Genomic DNA, 24232 nt, shown 5'->3' with positions numbered 1-24232 from the left:
TTAAGTAAAGATTTCAACAGTTTGCACCACATACAAACACAAAGTGAAAAATACTGTTTGAGTACCAGTTATAGCATTAAATCACAATGTACAGCACATTAAGGACAGAGATTCTACATGAGGAGTAAGTGCACAGTGACTCCTGTTGTTGACTTAACAAATTGACACTCTTGTTTATGGCATCAGTAATCACCCTAGGCTCTTGTCATGAGTTGCCAAGGCTATGGAAGCCTTTTGAGTTCACCGACTCTGATCATATTTAGACAAGGTCATAGTCAGAGTGGAAGTTCTCTCCTCCCTTCAGAGAAAGGTACCTCCTTCTTTGATGACCTGATCTTTCCACTGGGATCTCACTCGTGGAGATCTTTCATTTAGTGTTTTTTTTTTTTTTTTTCCCAGAGTGTCTTGGCTTTCCATGCCTGAAATACTCTCATGGGCTTTTCAGCCAGATCCGCATGCCTTAAGGGCTGATTCTGAGGCCAGAGTGCTGTTTAGGACATCCGCCATTCTATGGGTCTGCTGTGTATCTCGCTTCCCATGTTGGATCGTTCTCTCCCTTTTTTATTCTATCGGTTAGTATTTGCAGACACTAGTCTTGTTTATGTGATCCCTTTGGCTCTTAGTCCTATCATTATGATCAATTGTGAACAGAAATTGATCACTGGGACTAGTGAGATGGCATTGGTACATGCCACCTTGATGGGATTGAATCGGAATCCCCTGGTATGTTTCTAACTCTACCGTTTGGGGCAAGTCAACTTGAGCATGTCCCAAATTGCACATCTCTTCCCTCTCTTATTCCCACTCTTATATTTAACAGGGATCACTTTTCAGTTAAGTTTCAACACTTAAGAAGAATTGTGTATTAATTACAGAATTCAACCAATAGTATTAAGTAGAACAAACAAAAAAAATACTAAGAGGGATAACATATTAAGTTGTTCATCAACAGTCAGGGCAAGGGCTGATCAAGTCACCATTTCTCATAGTGTTCATTTCACTTTAGCAGGTTTCCTTTTTGGTGCTCGGTTAGTTGTCACCAATCAGGGAGAACATATGATATTTGTCCCTTTGGGACTGGCTTATTTCACTCAGCATGATGTGTTCCAGATTCCTCCATTGTGTTGCAAATGACCAGATTTCATTGTTTTTGACTGCTGTATAGTATTCTATAGAGTACATATCCCATAATGTCTTTATCCAGTCTACTGTTGGTGGGCATTTAGGTTGATTCCAGGTCTTAGCTATTGTGAATTGAGCTGCAATAAACATTAAGGTGCAGACCATTTTTTTGTTTCCCAATTTAATTTCCTTTGGGTAAATTCAAAGGAGCGGGATGGCTGGGTTGAATGGTAGGGTTATATTCAAATCCTATACATTTTAAAGATTAACTCTGTCTGCTGGCGCCGCAGCTCAATAGGCTAATCCTCCGCCTTGTGGCGCCGGCACACCGGGTTCTAGTCGCAGTCGGGGCACCAGATTCTGTCCCAGTTGCCCCTCTTCCAGGCCAGCTCTCTGCTGTGGCCAGGGAGTGCAGTGGAGGATGGCCCAAGTGCTTGGGCCCTGCACCCCATGGGAGACCAGGATAAGTACCTGGCTCATGCCTTCGGATCAGCACGTTGCGCCGCCCGCAGTGCGCCAGCCGCAGCAGCCATTGGAGGGTGAACCAACAGCAAAGGAAGACTTTTCTCTCTGTCTTTCTCTCTCACTGTCTACTCTGCCTGTCAAAAAAAAAAAAAAAAAAAAAAAAGATTAATTCTGTCTTTTACTGAGTATTTTGTTGATAATAATTCTTCATTCTTTTATATAAATTCCCTGAAAGAAGTCTTTATCTTTCTGCTTTTTGTGGCACCTTGTGGAGTAACCTTTTGCAAAGTATATACTACAAAATATTCCCTATATTGAAATATATAGAAGTGCTTGTACCTACAAAATAATCTCATTTTGTGCTTAATTCAAGTATTCAGGTATCATGGTTTCCATTGAGTACATTTTTAATTATTGCTCTTAATTTTTTCAACTTCAATAGTCTGTAGTGGTTAGTTCTGACAGGTGATTAAAAATCCTGGGGTCTTCTTGTCTTCAAATGCTCTCACAATTAATACACAAAATCCTAAAATTCTATTGTTTCACTAAAAAGAAAAATTCACTATTTTTAAGATTTTTTTTTATTTATTTACTTGAAAGTCAGAGTTACACAGAGAGAGAAGGAGAGGCAGAGAGAAGAGGGGGAGGTCTTCCACCTGCTGGTTCACTCCCCAGATGGCCACAACGGTCAGAGCTGTGCCGATCTGAAGCCAGGAGCCAGGAGCTTCTTCCAGGTCTCCCACATGGGTGAAGGGGCCCAAGGACTTCGGCCATCTTCTACTGCTTTCTCAGGCCATAGCAGAGAGCTGGAGCAGCCAGGACTTGAACGGGCGCCCATATGAGAAGCTGGCACTGCAGGTGGTGGCTTTACCCACTACGCTACAGCGCTGGCCCCAAAAATATTCCCTTCGAAATTACTGTTTAGGCCGGCACCACGGCTCACTTGGCTAATCCTCCACCTGTGGTGCTGGCACCCCGGGTTCTAGTCCCGGTTGGGGTGCCGGATTCTGTCCCGGTTGCTCCTCTTCCAGTCCAGCTCTTGCTGTGTCCCGGGAAGGCAGTGGAGGATGGCCCAAGTGCTTGGGCCCTGCACCCACATGGGAGACCAGGAGGAAGCACCTGGCTCCTGGCTTCGGATCAGCACAGCGCACTGGCCATTTGGGGGGTGAACCAATGGAAGGAATGCCTTTCTCTCTGTCTCTCTCTGTCTCTCTAACTCTGCCTGTCAAAAAAAAATTAATGTTTAATTAATATTTGAGAGAAATGCAAATTAATTAAATTTCATTGTTTAATACTTTAGAGAAATGCAAATTAATGCAACAATAAAATGATCACCTTTTCCCTGTTACCTAAAAATCTACACATTAGGGAAATATGCATTAATGTGACAATGAGATATAACAAATTGCCTATCAAAAAAAATTATTAGCCCTAGTCCTGGGAGGCAGTTTTGGATACCACTGGTAGAAATGTAATTTGGAATAACCTCTTTGAAAGATAATTTGACCGTATGTATCATCAGATTTAAATGTGATTATTTCGGGGTGTTTGATATCATGATTAAGATACTATTGGGGTGTTTGCATGCCATATCAGAGTGTGTGCGCTCAAATCTCGGTTCCACTTCAGATCTGGTTTCCTGATACTGCACATACTGGGAAGCATCATGTGGTAGCACAAGTAGTCGGGTCTTTGACACATGGGAGACTTAGATTCAGTTCTAGGCTCCTGGCTTTGGGCTGGCCCAGCCCCAGCTGTTGTGGGCATTTGGGAAGTGAACTAACTGCTACATCTTGCTCTTTCTGCCTATCTCTTTCTGTGTGCCTCTTTGACTTTCAAATACAATTTAATAAACTAAATTGATCCAGAATTTATTTTCTAGAATATTCTTCTAAAAATATAATTGAAGGGTGGGTGGTAGTGCAGCAGTTAAGATGTAGCTTGGGATAATCAGCATTTCATATCAGAATGTCTAGGGTCCTGGCTTCATTTCCTATTCCAGCTTCCTGTTAATGTATACCCTAGGATGCAGCTCTCTGTCTCTTTCTGTCTCTCAAATAAATATAACATACATTTTTAAGAAAGATTTACTTATGTGAAAGGCAGAATGGCAGAGAGAGGACTCTTCCATCTGCTAGTTCATTTTCCACATGCCCACAACAGCCAGATCTGGACCGGGCCGAAGCCAGGAGCCAGGAGCTCCATTCAGCTCTCCCGCATGCGAGGCAGCGGCCTAAATACTTGGGCCATCTTCTGCTGCCTCCGAGGAACATCAGAAGAGGAGTGGCCAGGCCTCTAACTGACACTCAGATACGGGAAGCCAGCCTCAGAAGCGGTGCTTTAACCTGCTCTAACACATCGCTGGCCCCTAAAATTTCTTCAGAAGGTATAATTGACAGTAGATGCAAAGCTTTAGTTAAATGGTGCACCTTCCCAGAAATTACATTAGAAAAAAAAGCAAATGCATCCAATGTTTGTGGATTAAATGAAGTAAGTGGCACGTTCTAAACAAGCAACGACAGACATTTGGGGCTATTGTTCTGTAAAAATTGTGTGGCTGGGCATACAATAGGGAAGAAACACCTAATCAGTCCTTTCTGAGGCTTGGGTCTCGTGGTTGAATCACTGCGAATGAGGGTGGGCTGGATCAGGACTCCTTTCCTTCATGCCCTCTTTAGCTCCATTATGGGATAAACCATGGGTGAAAATGAGTGTATTACAAGCTGGGCCTGAGGCCTGAGAAGAACCTGGATTGCGGAGGAGGTTGGAATGGATGTAGAGAAGTAAAAAGCTGGAAAACAGAAGAGGAGGCCTGTGCAGAGCTGTTTCTATATAGTACCTGGACAGGTACCAGAGGTTCCAGAATCCCAAGCCCGGAGGAAAGAGGAGCTCTCTTGCTCCACCTTCTGATACACATGTGCATGTGCTCCAGATGTTTCCTTCTGCTCAGACTGTATCTTGTGCCTCTTCTGAATGGCTGGGATACAGTTAACAGTTTACAACAGATGATAATTAAAAGGTCCGAGAACAGAAGATGGGCTGAGAAAATATTTAGGGAAGATTACTTACCAACATTAAATGATATTCACAATAGCGAGTTGAGTGAAAGAAAGTAGGCTAGCAAAAAAGTGTTTATAGTCATTTCCTTTCTTTTTTTTTAAGATTTATTTATTTATTTGAAAGGCAGAGTTACAGAGAGACAGAAAGAGAGAAAGAGAGAGAGAAGGAGAGGGAGAAAGTCTTCCAGCAGTCAGTCTGGAGATTCCTCAGAAACCTGAATATAAATACCCTACCATTCAACCCAGCCACCCCACTCCTTGGAATTTACCCAAAGGAAATTAAATTGGCAAACAAACAAGCTGTCTGCACCTTAATGTTTATTGCAGCTCAATTCACAATAGCTAAGACCTGGAACCAACCCAAATGCCCATCAACAGTAGACTGGATAAAGAAATTATGGGACATGTACTCTGTAGAATACTATACAGCAGTCAAAAACAACGAAACCCGGTCATTTGCAACAAGATGGAGGAATATGGAAAACATCATGCCGAGTGAATTAAGCCAGTCCCAAAGGGACAAATATCATATGTTCTCCCTGATCGGCGACAACTAACTGAGCACCAAAGGGGAAACTTGTGGAAGTGAAATGGACACTATGAGAAACAGTGACTTGATCAGCTCTTGTCCTGACGGTTGATGTACAATGTAATACTTTATCCATTTTAGTATTTTTTTGTTCTAGTACCATTGGTTGAACTCTGTAATTAACACACAATTACTCTTAGGTGTTTAAATTTTAACTGAAAAGTGATCCCTGTTAGGAATTTGGAAAACATTATGCTGAGTGAAATAAACCAATCCCAAAGGGACAAATACCACTTGTTCTCCTTGATAGGTGACAACTAACTGAGCACCAAAAAGGAAACCTGTTAAAGTGAAATGAACACTATGAGAAACGGTGACTTGATCAGCCCTCACCCTGACTGTTGATGAGCAACTTGATATGTTATCCCTCTTAGTATTTTTTTTGTTTATTCTACTTAATACTTTTGGTTGAATACTGTAATCAATACACAATTCTTCTTAAGTGCTGAAACTTAACTGAAAAGTGATCACTGTTAAATATAAGAGTGGGAATAAGAGAGGGAAGAGATGTGCAATTCGGGACATGCTCAAGCTGACTTACCTCAAACAGTAGAGTTAGAAACATACCAGGGGATTCCAATTCAATCCCATCAAGGTGGCATGTACCAATGCCATCTCACTAGTCCCAGTGATCAATTTCTGTTCACAATTGATCATAATGATAGGACTAAGAGCCAAAGGGATCACATAAACAAGACTAGTGTCTGCAAATACTAGCTGATAGAATAAAAAAGGGAGAGAACGATCCAACATGGGAAGCGAGATACACAGCAGACCCATAGAATGGCAGATGTCCTAAACAGCACTCTGGCCTCAGAATCAGCCCTTAAGGCATGTGGATCTGGCTGAAAAGCCCATGAGAGTATTTCAGGCATGGAAAGCCAAGACACTCTGGGGAAAAAAAAAAAAACCTAAATGAAAGATCTCCACGAGTGAGATCCCAGTGGAAAGAACGGGTCATCAAAGAAGGAGGTACCTTTCTCTGAAGGGAGGAGAGAACTTCCACTTTGACCATGGCCTTGTCTAAAAATTATCAGAGTCAGTGAACTCAGGGGGCTTCCATAGCCTTGGCAGCTCATGACAAGAGCCTAGGGTGATTACTGATGCCATAAACAAGAGTGTCAATTTGTTAAGTCAACAACAGGAGTCACTGTGCACTTACTCCTCATGTAGGATCTTTGTCCTTATTGAGCTGTACATTGTGATTTAATGCTATAACTAGTACAGTATTTTTCACTTTGTGTTTGTATGATAAACTGATCTTCTGTATATAAAGAGAATTGAAAATGAATCTTGATGTGAATGGAAGGGGAGAGGGAGTGGGAAAGGGGAGGGTTGCGGGTGGGAGGGACGTTATGTGGGGGAAGCCATTGTAATCCATAAGCTGTACTTTGGAAATTTATATTCATTAAATAAAAGTTTAAAAAAAAAAGGAAAGTCTTCCAGCCACTGGTTCACTCCCCAAATGGGTGCAATGGCCAGAGCTGGGCCGATCTGAAGCCAGGAGTCTGGAGCTCCTTCTGGGTCTCCCACATTGGTGCAGGGGCCCAAGGACTTGGGCCATCTTCTACTGCTTTTCCAGGCCATAGCAGAGAGCTGGATCAGAAGAGGAGCTGCTGGGACTCGAACCGACACCCATATGAGATGCCAGCACTGCAGGCGGCAGCTTTACCCACTAGACAACAGATCAGCCCCTAGTCATTTCATTTCATTTCTGTAAAAAGCAGTAAGCAAAAAGAGGGCTTCAGAAAGTTCAAGAAAATGGAATTTATAGATAATGAGAATTTACCATCAACTTTCTGAAGTTTTCTTCTGTATATACAGACACAAACAGAAAAAAAATGGTAAACTTTATGATGTTAACAGAATTCTAAACACTGGGGTTAGATATAGTAACAAAAAAAGAGAAGGTCTTCACTCATGGAGAATTCATTCTTGTGAGAGAAATGCATAACATTAAAAAAAGCTAATAAATAAATATAAAACATGTACCACATGTTGTTCTTGATGCTGTATAATTTTGTGAACAAGGTAGACAGATAAAGACTCTGCCTGACAGAGATCTCAATCCTTTTGTGGAGGCAGACAAGAGAATCAGTTAAGTCTGATACTACAATAAATACCCTTTTTTTAAAAAAAAGATTTTATTTACTTATTTGAGAGGTAGAGTTACAGACAGTGAGAGGGAGAGACAGAGAGAAAGGTCCTCCTTCCATTGGTTCACTCCCCAAATGGCTGCAATGGCTGGAGCTGAGCCAATCCGAAGCCAGGAGCCAGGTGCTTCTTCCCGGTCTCCCACGTGGGTGCAGGGGCCCAAGAACTTGGGCCATCTTCTACTGCTTTCCCAGGCCACAGTTGAGAACTGGATTGGAAGAGGAGCAGCCAGGACTAGGACTGGCGCCCATATGGGATGCTTGTGCCGCAGGTGGAGGATTAACCTACTTCGCCACAGTGCCGGCCCTTACAATAAATATTTTCAAAAGGGACATGAGGATGCCCTAGGAACATATGAAGGGGACCCCTGACCTGGCAAAAGGGATCAGGCAAGGTCCTCCTGAAGAAGGAAGCCCAAGCTAACAGCTAAAAGATATGTTAGGAGTTAGCTGAAATAGGAGCTTTCCAGAAAGAGATCCTAGCAGGTTTGAAGACCTTGAGGAGGGAGGGGTGGAGGGATGGAGGGAAAGCAGAGAGACTGGCAAAGCGATCCACTGAGTTAGTCCAGGAATTGATCCTGGTGTCTGTGGCACTTAGAGTTTGAGCATGGATATAGCAATGGGAAGAGGAAGATCACAAATCCCTGTACAGGAGAGCTTGGGCTTGACCTTGAGTGACCTCTCAAAGATCATCGTGAGTGGTTCAAGGGTACAGTAAACAGATTTAACACCAGTGTGTACTCTTTAGGAAGAGTCATCAAGGACTTGGCTTCTCTACTCTCTTCTCTGTATCTTTGTGTTCCCACATCTCCATGAATCACGACCACATCCCAAGCAGGAAGATGGGGAAGGCAAAAACTGTGGGTTTGCTAATTATTTTTTATGAGGAATTCAACAGCTTCAGAAGCCTCAGTTGGCAGATTTTTTGCTTACCTCTCATTGGTCACTATGAAACAGGGCCATGTAGCCACAAGAGTTGAGCATATTCCATTCCAAATGAAATCAGTGTTCTGTAATAAAAAAGGAGAATGGATATCCCACAGGTAATGAGAGGCAGTTTTCTTTAGGTTGATATATTTAGAAATAATTCAGGGTTTTGCGGAAGTATATTCCATATTATAGGTAATGTTCAAATGGCAAGGTAACTACAATTTTTCACATGTTAGCTGAATTTACATCAATGTACTTTTTGTAAATCTTGCTCTGCCCACCTTCTCAAGATTGTCAGACACTTAAAAACATTTGTAATAAAATTTTAAGTTAAATGACTTGTCCAAGGACAAATGGGCTCAAATGAATTCTATCTTCATCAGGAATTTAAGATGTAAAAAGTTATTGATCATGGATCATTGATTTAGAAACAGAAAAGCCCTCAGAGATCACTGACACTATAAATGGGGAAACCAAGGCCCAAAACGTATAGCTGATTTAGCCTAGGCCTAATTATCAACAGCAACAGCACTGACACTGAAACCTTTTGACCTCTGTTCTTAGTGGACTTCACATTATCCAATTCTGTCTTGTAAATGTATGTCTTAACTTTCAGCCCATTTCTTTTGCGAGGAATAAATGAGTCAGAGAGCTTTCACTTTATCCCCTCTTCATTTCAGATTCTTAGTACTAACCCACTTATTTACAGGCTCCCTCAGGACAATTCTAACAAGGCTTGTTACTTTATACATATAGACGTATACAGCATGGGATGAGTTACATTTCTTAAAAAAGAATAACTATACATATAAAAAAGAATCTGTTAGGACCCAGTTCCATTTCTTAAAAAATAACTGTGTATATATATGTGTGTGTGTGTGTGTGTGTGTGTGTGTGTGTGTATATATATATATATAAAGTCTGTTAGGATCCAGTAAGTCTCTGACCCTTGAGTTTATTCCATCTGCAAAGCAATTTGCTTTAAGAGGTCTTCAGAACTTTGGTTCTCAGGCTAATCAGCCTAGGATGCCAAAGAGCCTTGCTTGATTTTGTGATGTTATTTGGGAAGGCTTCATGTACATGCCAGTCCTTCCCTCGATGTAGGAAACCCTTCTCAGCATTCCAGATTCACTGCTAGAAGGCTACCTGATTGACAAGTAGCCACTATTATTAGAACAGCTTTAAATTATCTGAACATTCTCCCTTCTCCTGAACTGAAATCCACCATTTCGTAGCCTCCATTTATTGATCTCAGTTAGGTACTCAGGAGCTTTCTGGATGGTTAACTCCACCTTCCATGGAACAAGGATCTGGAAACAGCCATCATTTTAACCTGTTTAACATCTTCTTGGCTGCTTCTATTATTCTCCCTGTGGCATCTCTGATCATCTCTAAATAAAACCCAACTTATCAAGGTTAGAACCAGATTATGTCCAGAACTAAACACATTACCACGGATAAGGTGTGAACAGCACATAATAGAGTCATTTCCTTATTTTTGGATTCCCATGAATGTGGCCTTCGATTACATCATGGTCTCATTCTCATGTTGTTCCGCATTGAGCTTGTTCCATATTGAGACTACTCTTTTTTTTTCAGGGGCACTGCTGCTGGGCCAGATCACCTCCCCTGGAAAGCCATATCTACATTTACCCCAGGAGTACCAAGACATGTTCAAATAAGCAAGCATGTCACATTATTTTATGATTGTCACAATCATCCATACTACATTCATTGTGTGTTAACTTCTTCCAGGCATTATGCTAGCAACTTTACTTCTCTCACCTCCTTCAATCTTTACAATTACCCTCTTGATACAAACATAGCCAGTTTTACAGATGAACAGGTTTATGGAGGTGAAGAGTTTGCACGTGATCACACACAAAGAAAATGCAGGAGAAGAGCGTTCAGTCAGGCCTATCAGAATTCAGTGTTTTGTTTTTAGCTAAAAAGCTATTTTGACTCTTTATCCTAAGTATACAGAAAACTAAAAACCAAAACAAACAAAAACATTGAGGATTCTTCTGCATATTTATAATACCCCAGGAGAGCAGACAGAATAATAGGAGTGGGTTTAAAGTTTTATTTTGGTTACTGTCTAGGACTGAAACTCACATACATAAAATCTCATAACCTTTTACTCTCTAAGGGTAATAGCTGAAGTGGTCAAACAAACAGTTAAAATATCAATTTAATGAGTTTCCCTGCAGCCGGCATAGCTGTACTTGTATAAGATAATGAAAAAGGACACATAAACAGTGCCCAAATATTTCTTAAGAAATTGGGAATCACAGTGTCATGCAAACACTGGTTCCACAGATTTCCAATAAGAGCTGGCTTGAGCTTTAAAGCTTAAGAAGTGACGTAAGAGGAAAAAGAACTCCATGATTCAGTTTCCAACTATTTTTTAGATGCCCAGGTCTGCTACCAGCTGTTTTCCCCCTGCTGTCAGTTCTGTCCACCAGCTCCTCATGAGAACGGCTGCTACAGAAAACTGACAACATGAAAACAGGATCAGAATAACAGCTGACTCTGGGAAGGATCAGATCTTTCCCAAAGAGGATTAGGTCATGGTCTGGCTTTGTGTTCTGAGCTTAGTCTCTCCAATTTCTAGATAATGATCCTTTGAAACTCTGCAGTAACAGCTTTAGGAGAGGCTCCAGAAGATGGGAACTATTCAGTGGATTGCACTCGAATTAGCAAAACCAACCAACCAAACAAAAAAAACAACTAAAACAAAAATCTGTGTCATAAGGGGGAAGACTGGAAACATGAATTAGATGGAATAACGCACTTTGGTTTTCCTTGCCTTGAAGCTATAAGCTTGCCTCCGATCAAATCTTTTCTAATGTTGGTCAGTTCGGCCAAATGGCCAATCCAGAACCTCTGGATGTTCCCACCAGAGGAATGGTCCCACCTCACGGCCTCTGCACATGCCATTCGATCTGGAAATCTTCACTCTTATATCCATCTTACAGTCCTGGCTGGCTTCTGCTCGTCACTTATCTTTCAGTTAAAGTATCTCTCACATGCCTTTCCAGACTACTCAAACCACTGCAAGCATGCTGGTTTGAAGTTCTCCTTGTATCCTACAGTTATATTATGGTGCTTCTTACAGGCAGGATAGAGCTCCTCCCCATTCCTGAGATGCCTATGCCCTAATCCAGACTTTAAGGGCTTGATTAAGCTAAGCACATGAGATGAGAAAATTATCTGGAATTATACAGATGGCTTAATGTAATCACTGATGTCCCTGTCAGTGAATAAAAGGAGCAGGGACAGGGCAGGAAAGTCACAGTGAAGGATCTGAAGATGCTGTGCTCTGGCTTTCAGATGGAGGGGCAAGAGCCAAGAAATGCAGGTGGCCTCTAGGAGCTGGAAGACAAGAAAATGGAATTGTCCTTATAGCTTCCAGAAGACATGCTATCCCATTGACAGTCTGATTTCAGAGCAGTGAAACTCATTTCAGGTTTCTGTTGTTCAGAATTCTGAGACAATTTTGTGTTGCTTTAAGCCACAAAATCGTAATAATTTGTTACAAAGCAAGAGGAAACCCACACACCACTTACCCCTGTATCTGTTGTTCTCTTTCTTCCTGTTCAACTGTAAGCTCTATGAAGTGCCAGCCCTGTCCTACCTCCATATCCTGAGCACATGGTGCAGTACCTGGCACTTGTAAGCACTGGATACCTAACTACAAATTGCTTATGCCCTAATCCCGAAACCTTACTCAGGGGCTCATTACGATACACAGTAACCCCAAACAAAACACATATTTCTTCCTTCAAATATTTACTGAGTGTTTCTACTATATTCCAGGTGCAACACCAGACAACGGGATAAGACAGTGAACAAAATGGGCCTGCCTTTTCCCTTGAGGAAGAGTGTAGGTAGCACCACCAGCAATCTCGGAGCATCCATTTCTGTCACATGGCTGTGCTCAGGTGTCCAAAACGATCAGGAGGTAGGGTGATGGATATAAATCTTTGATGAAAAATCTCATTTATATTTGTTATATCATTTGCAAAAACAAAAAGTGGATTTAAAGATGTACATAAGAAAGCTGTTTGGGCTGTGTTGTTGTGCAGCAGGTTAAGCTGCTGCTTCTGACACTGGCATCCTCTATCATATTGCCAGTTCCAGTCTTGGCTACTTCACTTCTGAACCAGCTCCCTGCTCCTGTGCCTGGCAAGGCAGAGGATGAAGTGCTTGAGACGCTGTCACCCACGTGGGAGACCCAGATGAACCTCCTGGCTGCTGGTTGTAACCATTTAGAGGATGAACCAGATGATGCAAGATCTCATTCTATCTCTCCCTCTCTCTGCCAATCTGCCTTTCAAATAAATAAATAAGCAAACAAATAAATAAGAGAAGGTTCTAATTTCAAAAAGTTACTGGGAAGTTACCTGGATAAGCAACAGATCAAAACAATTATTTTTTACTTTTTTTATTTAATGAATGCATTTTTTCATAGATACAACTTTAGGAATATCTGTTTCTTTCCCCCATACCCCCCCCCACTCCCATCCCACCTCCCTCTCCCATCTCCTTCTTCATTATGGTTCATTTTTAGTTTGACTTTATATACAGAGGACCAATTCCATGCTAAGCATAGACTTCAACAACTTGCATCCACGCACACACACAACATATAGAGTACAGTTTGGAAACAAAATTTGCAGCTGATTCTCAGGACAACTCATTAGGGATGGAGGTCCTATACGGGGAGTGAGTGCACAGTGACTTCTTTTGTTCCTTTAACAATTAACTCTCTTATTTGTGTTGTCAGTGATCACCTGAGGCTCTTGCCATGGGCTGCTGAGGCTATGGATGCCTTCTGTGACCACAGACTCCACTGGTATTTGGACATGGCCATAAGCAAAGTGGATGTTCTCTCCTCCTTTCAGAGAGGAGTACATCCTCCTAGGCACATTAGGTGGGAGCTGGATCAGAAGTGGAGCAGCTGGGACACGAACCAGCACTCACGTGGGATGCTGACATCCAGGTAGTGGCTTTACCCACTCTCTCACAATGCCAATCTCTCAAAAACACTTTTGACTATTATACATAAATTCTACTATTTTCTCAGAAAGGAAAAGAAACAGGTACAAGTTAGGGGTATCAAACTGGTAGAGACCAGATCCAGTAACAGGTTTGTTCTAAGTTCTCTCAGGTCAAAACTTTACATCATTATTTTTCCTTTTTTATTTCTGTTAAATAAAAAGAATGACTAAAAGATATATAGGCTGGAAAAGTAAGTGTAATAGTATTAAAAAGTATAAGTGTACTTTGTAAACAAAAAATAGGAGGCATACACATTTGTATACAGACATGTGGAAAAATATAGTTCTTGTAATCTTGCGGAATGTGGAGGCCTCATTCTTAAAATAAAAGATAATCTAAGAAAATAAAGTGGGCTTCAGGTCTTTAAACTATATTGCCTTTTGGTGAAGACATAAAGTTGTGCCATTACAATATAAACGTCTATGATAACATTAACACATAATGTAGTATGCTATATATATTACGATGCATTAAATAGTATATAAGGGAAATTTTAAAAGGACTCCACTTGAGGAAGACTGTACGTGTAAAAGGTGCCATAAAGGGAGGCGAAACAAGCTGGTAGTGGCAGCAAGGTAGTTGGGGGGGGGGGGGGGATGCGGACAGTGTTTTTCTTGGCTCTGCAGTCCTCCTGTGAGGTTGCCTTCCTTTGACACAGTCCGAACAGCCCAGCCTGGTCCTGAAAGCTTAGTGTGTGCTCTACTGCCACCTGGCGGTCCAAACACAAACTGCAAAGATTTCAGGTCTTCAAATACAGAATCGTCTTAGTGGAAAGTTACAGATTAATTCCTTCGTTTTACATAGTAAATATAGCATGAAAATTTATTCGCTTCACTTATACTTACCAACAAGTAAGCTTTTTTTTATTTATTTGAAAGGTAGACCTATAGACAGTGAGAGAGACAGAGAGAAAGGTCTTCCTTCTGTTGGTTCACTCCCCAAATGGCTGCCAGGGCTGATGCTGCACCAATCTAAAGCCAGGAGCCAGGTGCTTCTTCGTGGTCTCCCATGCAGGTGCAGGGGCCCAAGCACTTGGGCCATCCTCCACTGCCCTCCTGGGCCACAGCAGAGAGCTGGATTGGAAGAGGAGCAACCGGGATGAGAACCCGGTGCCTACAAGTAAGTTTTTAAATGTTGGCCATTTTTTTGTTTTGCCTTCTCATGATGACAAAATCGAACGCTTTTCATACATGCTTTTTTTTTTTTTTTTTGACAGGCAGAGTGGACAGTGAGAGAGACAGAGAGAAAGGTCTTCCTTTGCCGTTGGTTCACCCTCCAATGGCCGCGGCGGCCGGCGCATCGCACTGATCCGAAGCCAGGAGCCAGGTGCTTCTCCTGGTCTCCCATGGGGTGCAGGGCCCAAGCACTTGGGCCATCCTCCACTGCACTCCCGGGCCACAGCAGAGAGCTGGCCTGGAAGAGGGGCAACCAGTACAGAATTCGGCACCCCGACCAGGACTAGAACCCGGTGTGCTGGCGCCACAAGGCGGAGGATTAGCCTATTGAGCCACGGCGCCGGCCTCATACATGCTTAATGGTCATTTGGAAACTTCTTTTGAGGGATAGCTCCTTAAGCTTTTGTTCATTTTTTCTATTGGGCGGTCTTTCTTCTCCATATTGATTTGATGAGTTCTTTGTTCTTGATAGGAATGCTTTGTCAAAAACTGTAAATGTAAAGACCAATCTACCAAACTTTTCCCTTATGGTTCAGCTTTTTTGAGTCTTAAGAAGCCTAGCCTAAAGTCATAATATATTGCCTTATCTTTTTTTTTTTTTTTTTTTTTTTTTTTTTTTAAACAGAGTTAGCAGATAGAGAAACAGAGAGAAAGGTCTTCCTTCCATTGGTTCACCCCCAAAATGGTCGCCACGGCCGGAGCTACGCCGATTCGAAGCCAGGAACCAGGTGTTTCTTCCTGGTCTCCTATGTGGGTGCAGGGGCCCAAGCACTTGGGCCATCCTCCACTGCCTTCCCAGGCCACAGCAGAGAGCTGGACCAGAAGAGGAGCAGCCGGGACTAGAACCCCATGCTCATGTGGGATGCTGGTGCCACAGGCGGAGGATTAAGCAAGTGAGCCATGGCACCAGCCTCTATCTTTTAGAAGTTTTATCATTTAACCTTTCACATTTAGATCCACCAACTACCCAAAATTGATTTTTGTGTGTGACACAGGGGTAATGATTCATTTTTTTCCCACTGGGATGTTCAATCAACTATTCTCAAAACACCCTTTCCTCACCACATTACACACCTCTCTGTTCCCTAGGCTCCATTCTAAGGATCACTTGTTTATCCCTGGGTAATAGCCATGTATTTCTTCAGAATAATAATTACAATAGAAGCAATAATTTAATTATATTGTTACCAAACAATTAATCCCTCTTATAAAACAGGGAAATTTAATCACAATCTTACTAAATCAACCTGCTAAGAGGTATAACCAGGCCAGTCTGGCTCAAAATTTGTGCATAACCAGTATCACTGGTATCTCTCTTATGGGTAATGCATTTATCTCCAAACCATATAATGCAGTTAGGCAACAGGGAGCAGGAGTACCATCTCCTGATACATGGACCATCAACTATTCCAGGCCAAGGACTGTGGAAGATCTCTTGCCCTTCTGCCCATTCATCCTCTCTGGGGTACAGAAGAGCTGATTTAAAAGTAACCTGGCAAATTTGGCTAGATTAAGCTTACACATGATATAAATGTGGCTTGATATAAAAACCTTAAATGATGTGACTCCTGTTTTCCTTTCAATTCTCATCTCCCTCAACTATACTGTTGTGCATTCTTTTATGATCAGTCAGGTGCTACCACAAGGGAAGACACAGGAAAACACTTTTTTATACTCACAGGTCTGAGAAGCAAGAAGCACAGTGCACCATGTACGGCTACATTGGAAAGCACCAGTCAGGAGGAAGCCGTATGGGTTAGGGGTAAGGGGAAAGATCAGGCCTTTATTGGAGTGTCTTTCTGTTTTACAAATTATCTTCTAAAATTTGTTTGAAAGGGTGGAAGAAGGAGAGAAAGACTGAGAGAGAGAAATATCTCCCATCTGCTGGTTCACTCCCCAAATGCCTTCAAGAGCCAAGGCTGGGCTAGGCCAAAACTGGGAGCTGGGAACTCAATCCAGGTCTCCCATGTAAGTGGTTGGGATCCAGCCACCTAAGCCATCAGTTACTTCCCGCAATGTGCATTAGCAGGAAGCTGGAATCTGGAGTGGACCTGGGACTCAAACTCAGGCACTTTGATATGGGATGTGGGTGTCCCAAGCAACATCTTAACCACTACGCCAAATGTCCACCCCCTATTATTGGAGTTTCTCAGGAAAAGGCAAGGCAGGGTGAAGTGAACAGTTAAGGACTGCCTGAAATGATAACTGAGTTCTGACCTATGTGGTTGGCCCCTAGTTGCTGAGTACCTGGCCCTGGGACGATTAAAGCAGAGCAATATTGCTTTGTAGGGTGTGCATGACAGATAGGGGAGGGATGAACAAGGGTTGATTAATTTATACATCAAAGGCATGCTCCCACCTGACCCTTTTGCCATTTCCAAGAACTGGCTAACCTCAGGAGGGGCATTCTCACTTCAATCAGGACAGTTAAGATGCCAAAACATAATATGCAGAAAATTTAAAATATAAACAACATGGAGCCAGCGCTGTGGTGCAGCAGGTTAAAGCACTGGCCTGAAGCGCCGGCATCCTATATGGGCGCTGGCTCTAATCCTGGCTGCTCCTCTTCTGATCCAGTTCTCTGCTATGGCCTGGGATAGCAGTAGAAGATGGCCCAAGCCCTTGGGCCCCTGCACCCATGTGGGAGACCTGGAGGAAGCTCCTGGCTCCTGGCTTTGGCTCCAGCTCCAGCTCCAGCTGTTGTGGCCACCTGGGGAGTGAACCAGCGGATGGAAGACCTCTCTCTGTCTCTACCTCTCTCTGTAACTCTTTCAAATAAACAAAATAAATCTTAAAAAATATATATATAAACAACACATGTAGTATGAATTCAAACTACCCCAAAATGCTAAATGCATCCTCATCTCTGAGCACATATTATTCCTTGCTTCGGCAGCACTTGTTTTATCTTTAACTCTTAGAATAAGGTCTAAGGTCTCTGAGATCAAAGCCCTGATGACACAGATGCAGTTAAGATCCTCCTCTCCATCACAGCAGTCATTTTTATTGGTTAATATCCCTGTTTCTTTTACTAAACTGAAGACCCTTCTGAGGGGCTGGGGAGTGGGAAGAGGTAGAAGCAAAGTACACAGCAGCTTAAAAGCAAGCTCTCTAGGGTTTGTTTCATTATGAAATGAAGAAGAGACAGATCAAATGTTTCTAGAGAATCAGTAAAATTAAGGAACCTAACATGCAAAAGGAAGGAACTAGGTAGAAAAGAAATATACAGAGGATAATGGACCTACTGGAAAATTATGTACCTGGTCATAAAATTTAAATTGTGGCTATTTGTGGGGTTGATGTTGTTAAACTGCTGCTTGCAATGCTGACATCCTTTATCAGAGTGCTGGTTTGAGACCTAGCTGCTCTGCTTCTGATCGAGATTCCTACAACGTGCCTGGGAGGGCAGTTAAAGATGGTTCAAATACTTGGGCCCCTATCACCCACGTGCGCAATCCGGATTGAGTTCCAGGCTCATGGCTCTTTCCTGGCCGAGGCCTAGCCATTGCAGCCATCTGAGGAGTGATAGAGCAGATGGAAGATGTCTTTCTCTCTGCCTCCCCTACTCTCTGTCATTCTCTCAAATAAACAAAATAAATCTTCAAAAAAATTGTGGCAAAGTGAACCAAAAAAAAGCCAATACTGTATGAAAATCTGAATGTGTTTATCTGAATAATAATAAAAGTAGTATTGTACATACTTATCTAGGATGATGTTTCAAGTATTTTGTTTCAATTTATCAGCAAGTGAGCCAATTGATCCTATATTTTGAAATTTACCATTTGAAAACATTTGCACTAATATTAACTTCTCATATGTGGAATGAGGGTTGAATTTCTTTCATATGCTTCCAAGGGGGGGGGGTGTTTTAAAAATCTACGCCAGTACATCTACTTATCTCTGTAGCTTTATTTATTTATTTATTTGAAAGGCAGAGTTACAGAGAGGCAGAGGCACAGAGAGAGAGAGGTCTTGAATCCGCTGGTTCACTACCCAAATGGTCACAACAGCTGGAGCTGTGTCAATCGAAGCCGGGAGCCAGGAGCTTCTTTCAGTTCTCCCACACAGGTGCATTGGTCCAAAGACTTGGGCCATCCTTTACTGCTTTCCCAGGCCATAGCAGAGAGCTAGAGCGGAAGTAGCGCAGCTGGGACTTGAGCAGTGCCCATATGGGAATGGGATGCCAGCACTGCAGACTGGGATTTTAACCTGCTGCACCACAGTGCTGGCCCTTCTCTGTAGCTTTTATAAAGTTATTCCTTTACAAAATCAAATTTCAAAGACTTATTAGCCCTCTCTCTTTTTCCTTAGTCATTCTTAAGATTCAGGGAAAAGTGGAAGATTCAATGTTGGCAACAGCTGGAGACTAATAGAACTATATTCCTAAATGCTTGTTCATGATTTATATATTCATCAAACTGGAAACTGAAACACCAAATGGTTTATTACATATTTACAATTTAAAAGTAAAAATAATACTTACATAGGATGGCATTTAAGTATTTACACATAATTAACATAGAAAGCAATAAGAAATGTTAGTTTAGGGATTGATGGCCATTACACTTCAAATATGAGGACCTTTAAAGTACCTGGTATATAATGAAAAAAACATTAAAAAGTATAATGAAGAAATATGGAACATTAGCTACGTCCCTCAGAATACAAGCATGCTCACCTGCAGAGCCTAAGTTTGCTTTCAATAAATCACCTTGTCAACTTGACATGATAAATTTAGTTTGTTATTTATAATTTTTAACATAATTGAAGAACAAATCTTTGGAGCAGTACCTTTAAAAGATTAAGTAATTAAAAAATGCATATAAAACCACATTGGGAAAAATATCCTACATTATAGCTTAATAAATATAAACTACATTAGAGATGTAAATATACCTTGTGGAAAAATTATGCTAATCATATAGGCATACAAAGCAATGAACAGTTACCATTACATGAGATGCATGCTAACCCAATAATGCATTAGTTCACTGTCAAGCAGGGGAAACAACTGAATTAGCAGTAATATAATTGAAATCTATGGAAACTTGAAAATATCTTTCAATATTTAACCAAAAATTTATAAAACATAAAATACTAAACTGAAAACTAGTCTTGAACGTGGAATCAAATAATTTTGCCAATGAGACAAAATACAGGCAAGCCATAGTTTACAAAATGACCTAGAGACAAATGATGGGGATTGTTTTGATTATTATTAAAAAATGTTATACAGAACACAATGTTTTTTGGCTTTATTGTCAGTGCTTATTTATTAGAGAATTATATTCCAAAACTACTGAGAAAATGATATTTTCCATCATATTATATATTTATGTTATAAAAATAAATGTGCAGATAAAAATGAATAAAAACAAAATAATCTATATTACAAGTGTTAAAAAACATGGCAAACTAACCTGATACCATGACATTTTTTTTTTTTTGCCATGATTACGATGTCTTTATCTGTTCAATAAATTAAATCAGAAATCTTTGATCCACCAGTGTTTTAGCTGCCAAATTCTTTTGTCCTATTGTATTACGGATAAATCTAAATATCTGGAAAATTAAAAATTCAGAATGAAAATAAACATATGAAGTCAATTAAATAAGAGCATCAATTAACATATCTAAATTAAGCTAGATAATTCTCTCAACTATTTTCATGTATTAGACATCTCAATTTCATGGTGATACACAAAATTATTTGAAGGCTATTATGATCTTTTATAATATCAAGGTAGTGCATGTTCTTATTTAGAATATGTTTTATCAATTAATAAAACAAGGCCTTCATGTTCACAGGAATATACTTATAAATCTTCTGAAAGGCAACTTTTATAACTCCAAAAGGTATGGGAATATCAAAAGAATTTACTTGCTACAGGCAGATTTTGTTCATAATTCTAGACCTCTATTAAGGACTAATAAATTACATTTTACTGATTCATATACTTCCTTGATAAAGTAGGGAAAATTTGGGTTATAATTAAGAACATTTTAACAATCATGGATTTACCATTTCTTAAAGCCTCCATTTCAGAGATTTTATCCATGAGGTTGTTTGTTATCCACACAGGCTGGGGATGTATGAGAGCTAAAGGGGCTTTTTTTGCATATTGAGCTGAACTAGAAGGTGAATGGGACTGTAAATATTGTTCATTTTTGGCATTTAGCAGAGTAGTAGTTCAGAGTTCTTCTTCTAGATTCCTTTCACATTTGTTTAAGCAACTCAGGCCCTCCACTATACCCCTATTTCATTTGCCCTCAAGGACAAGGTATGGAATGCAGTTGGTTGAACTTCTTTGTTAGCTTTACAAATTCCTAGTGAGAGTAGAGTCATTCTCTTACAAAAATAATTATTTATTTCCAAATTATTCCCTTTTAAAGAAAACCAGAAAAATCTTAAAAATTTACCTCTTGTTGTAGGTATGTAAGGAAGGCTGCTAAAACAAAATTTTGGCAAGCCAAGTCCACAATACAGAAGAACAGCAGATCAAAAATAAGAAGAGTGGCTTCATTTCCATAGTACAGAACACTGCTGAAAGAATAACCTTCATCTATTAAAAAAAACACAATTTTTAAGATATAAATTTAAAAGTATCATGAATCTGTGATAAATTTCTGGTGATAAAATTTGTGTATTTAAAAACAACATATTAGAAATATGGTTCACCTAAAAATAAACAAAAGGTGTTAAGACTCGCTAATCTAAAAGGTTAGTCACACAACTCATAAAAAGTAGTTTTAACATTTGGACCAAGGGTTAGTAATTGCTAAGATTTCAGAGAGGGGTGTGTGTGTGTGTGTGTGTGTGTGTGTGTGTGGTGTATAGTCAATGTTTTTCAAAGACCAGTTAATGAATATCCTTTCTCTATTTTTTTATAGAACAACAGATCCATTACCCTTAGAAAACTTGTCTAAGATAGAGTAAGTTAAAAATAAAACAAAACAGATCAAAACCAGCAAGGTGAAGAATAGTGCACAGTGTTCTAGAATTTCTGTCTTTGGTAGTACCCAAAGATTTTTCTCTAAGATCTCTTCTAACTTCAAAATGGATTTGTTGCTTCTGGGATACAAAGACCATTTTAAAAAAATTAAGATGTGGGGGCCGGCGCTGTGGCGTAGCGGGTAAAGCCACTGCCTGCAGTGCCAGCATCCCATATGGGCACCAGTTTGAGCCCCGGCTGCTCTGCTTCCAATCCAGCTCACTGCTATGGCCTGGGAAAGCCGCCCCTGCACCTGCGTAGGAAACCCGGAGGTAGCTCCTGGCTCCTGATTGGCGCAGCTCCGGCCATTGCAGCCAATTGGGGAGTGATCCAGCGGATGGAAGACCTATCTCTCTCTCTGCCTTTGCTTCTCTCTGTGTGTAACTCTTTCAAGTAAATAATAAATGAATCTTTATTAAAAAATTATCATGAAAGCTATAGATTATTTCACTAGAAAACAAAGAAAAAACATATCCAAATCCTGCAAACAATTTCAGGGGGGCCCAGAGAACCACTGGAGCTGCTCATGAATACTTAGTTGAACCTGTTTTATACAAGGGGATGTCTGGGGTACTCATAATGCTCTTTCTTGATCAGGGTGCTAGGCACGAGGGGTACATTCAGTTTGTGAAAAGTTACTGATCTGTAAGCTCTATCCTTACAAAATATATACTTCTGTATGTGTATTTGTATGTGTGTGTGTATTAAAATTCAAAATATAAATCTTCCTTATATGCTTTCCCTGGGTGATCTTCTAACACTGCTCCAGTAATAACTTTCTATAATGGTGACTTCCCCAGTTTATTGTATGCCTTCACTTTGTCCTAAGATCTAGTTCTTTATATTTGATGCCTTACTGGACACCTCTCCCTGGATGTCCCAAAGGTACCTTAAGATCTAACATATTCAAAACTAAATTCATCCCCTTTCCCTCAAAACTGTTCCTCCATTGGCATTCCCTGTTTTAGTGAATGGTGCCACTTAGTCACCAATTTAGTCACATGAGCTGGAAATCTGGATAATTTCTGACTATTCTCTTTCTACTATATTTTCCCCCTTAATCTCTCTAGTAAACCTTTCTTCTATATTCCAATTGCAAATACCTTAGTTTATATTCTCATCATCTTGTGATGAAGACAGAGGGGAAAAAAAAACTGTTAGAAGGAGAAGAAGGAAGATGGGAAGAAAAAGAACACAGGAAGATGAAAAGAAACAAGGTAGAAAAGAAGGAGATGGCTATATTAGAAATAGCAACAACACCCCATTTCTGGGTACTTATCTGAAAACAGGTAATGTATTAGGCTCTTAACACAAGATAACCCTACAAAAATCTTTAGAGGGTAATACCTAATTTTACAAAGAGGCCAGTAAGGTTCAGAAAGATCAGCAACTTTTTCAAGTTTACAAAGCAAGTAAATTAAGTAGAGTCAGGGTTTGAATTCAAGAATAAAAGCCTCTGAAAGTTATATTCTTAATGACTTTGACTAAGATATAGTCTTAAAATCTTGGAAACCTTTAATTCAATCTACCCTATAGCCAGAGTAATTCTTTCAACATACAAGTCAAATCTATTTAGCACTTTTCAATGATATCCACGTTCATTAATAAGTTTCCAAATTTTCTGATTATGTATTCCTATCAGAAAAAGTGTTGAGTATATACTAAAATAGATGTATTTTATTAATTACTTTTCTATTTATTACAAATAGACATTTAAATATTTTCTTCTCATATTTTCATGGACCAACATATGCACATATGCATATTTTGTGGTATAAAACTTTTTTTTTTTTTAACAACTGGACTACAGAATAGAGAAACTCTTTAGGGTGTTAGACAAGACCTTTGGGATTTGGTTTCTGCCTTTTTTTCTTTCATACTCTCTGTCCCACCTAATACCAGATTTAATCATAAAGTTCATAGCATAATGCACGCTGCACACTTTTTCTGTCCTTGGCATAACCTGTGCTAGCACACACTTCTATCCAGGCATCACTCCATTTACTTATTCACATGCCTATCTTTCATAGTCTACTAAACCAAATGCCCAATGGACGGCCATGGGCTAGGTACCCTAGGGCTGGCGTTGGCATCACATCAGGCATACAATAACACAATGGATAAATGATATCTAGGCCAGAACAGTCGTTATATCATCTCCATTCTTACCAACACACACAACTAATTATCACACAAGTCACATATATATTGACGTTTTAAAGATAATAAACCAAGTTTAATTACTATTTCTCTTACAGTATCAGTGATTTTTAAGAAATCAGATACAATAAAAATTAGATGTTAAAGAATAATCACAAATGTTACTATTCTTTAAATGTTTCATAGGGGCCGGCGCTGTGGCGGAGCAGGTTAAAGCCCTGGCCTGAAGCACCGGCATCCCATATTAGCGCCGGTTCTAGACCTGGCTCCTCTTCTAATCCAGGTCTATGGTATGGTCTGGGAAAGCAATAGAAGACAGCCCAAGTCCTTGGGTCCCTGCACCCATGCGGGAGACCCAGAAAACGCTCCTGGCTCCTGACTTTGGATTGGCTCAGCTCCAGCCATTGCGGCCATCTGGGGATGAACCAGCAGATGGAAGACCCCTTCTCTGTCTCTACCCCTCTCCGTCTATCTTTCAAATAAATAAAATAAATCTTTTTAAAAAATAAATGTTTCATAAGTT

General features: G+C 40.4%; 1 protein-coding gene across 9 annotated transcripts in view; it reads right to left on the bottom strand.

The window, feature by feature from the left end:
* TMEM67 (transmembrane protein 67) overlaps nt 1-24232 on the bottom strand; it is a 123102-nt gene that overhangs the window by 44509 nt on the left and 54361 nt on the right. For 2 of the 9 annotated variants that reach the window (XR_011389225.1, XR_011389226.1), the window contains exons 27-29: nt 20978-21120; nt 19236-20119; nt 8322-8398 (exon numbers count right to left, since the gene is read on the bottom strand). Coding sequence is in view for 2 of the 9 variants with exons in the window: in XM_070075288.1 (XP_069931389.1) it covers nt 20039-20119; nt 20978-21120 (224 nt within the window). In the remaining 7 variants the exon portion in view is untranslated. Of the gene's footprint in view, nt 1-8321; nt 8399-9770; nt 9948-18983; nt 20120-20977; nt 21121-24232 lie in introns of those variants that run through there. The other 7 variants (XR_011389230.1, XR_011389229.1, XM_070075288.1 and 4 more) reach the window with 5 other exon arrangements.

This window comes from Oryctolagus cuniculus, chromosome 6, assembly GCF_964237555.1.
Source record: "Oryctolagus cuniculus chromosome 6, mOryCun1.1, whole genome shotgun sequence".
In the NCBI taxonomy this organism is placed as follows: Eukaryota; Metazoa; Chordata; class Mammalia; order Lagomorpha; family Leporidae; genus Oryctolagus; species Oryctolagus cuniculus.
The sequence above is the reverse complement of the archived record's forward strand: the minus strand, read 5'-3'. Positions and strand labels throughout refer to the sequence as shown.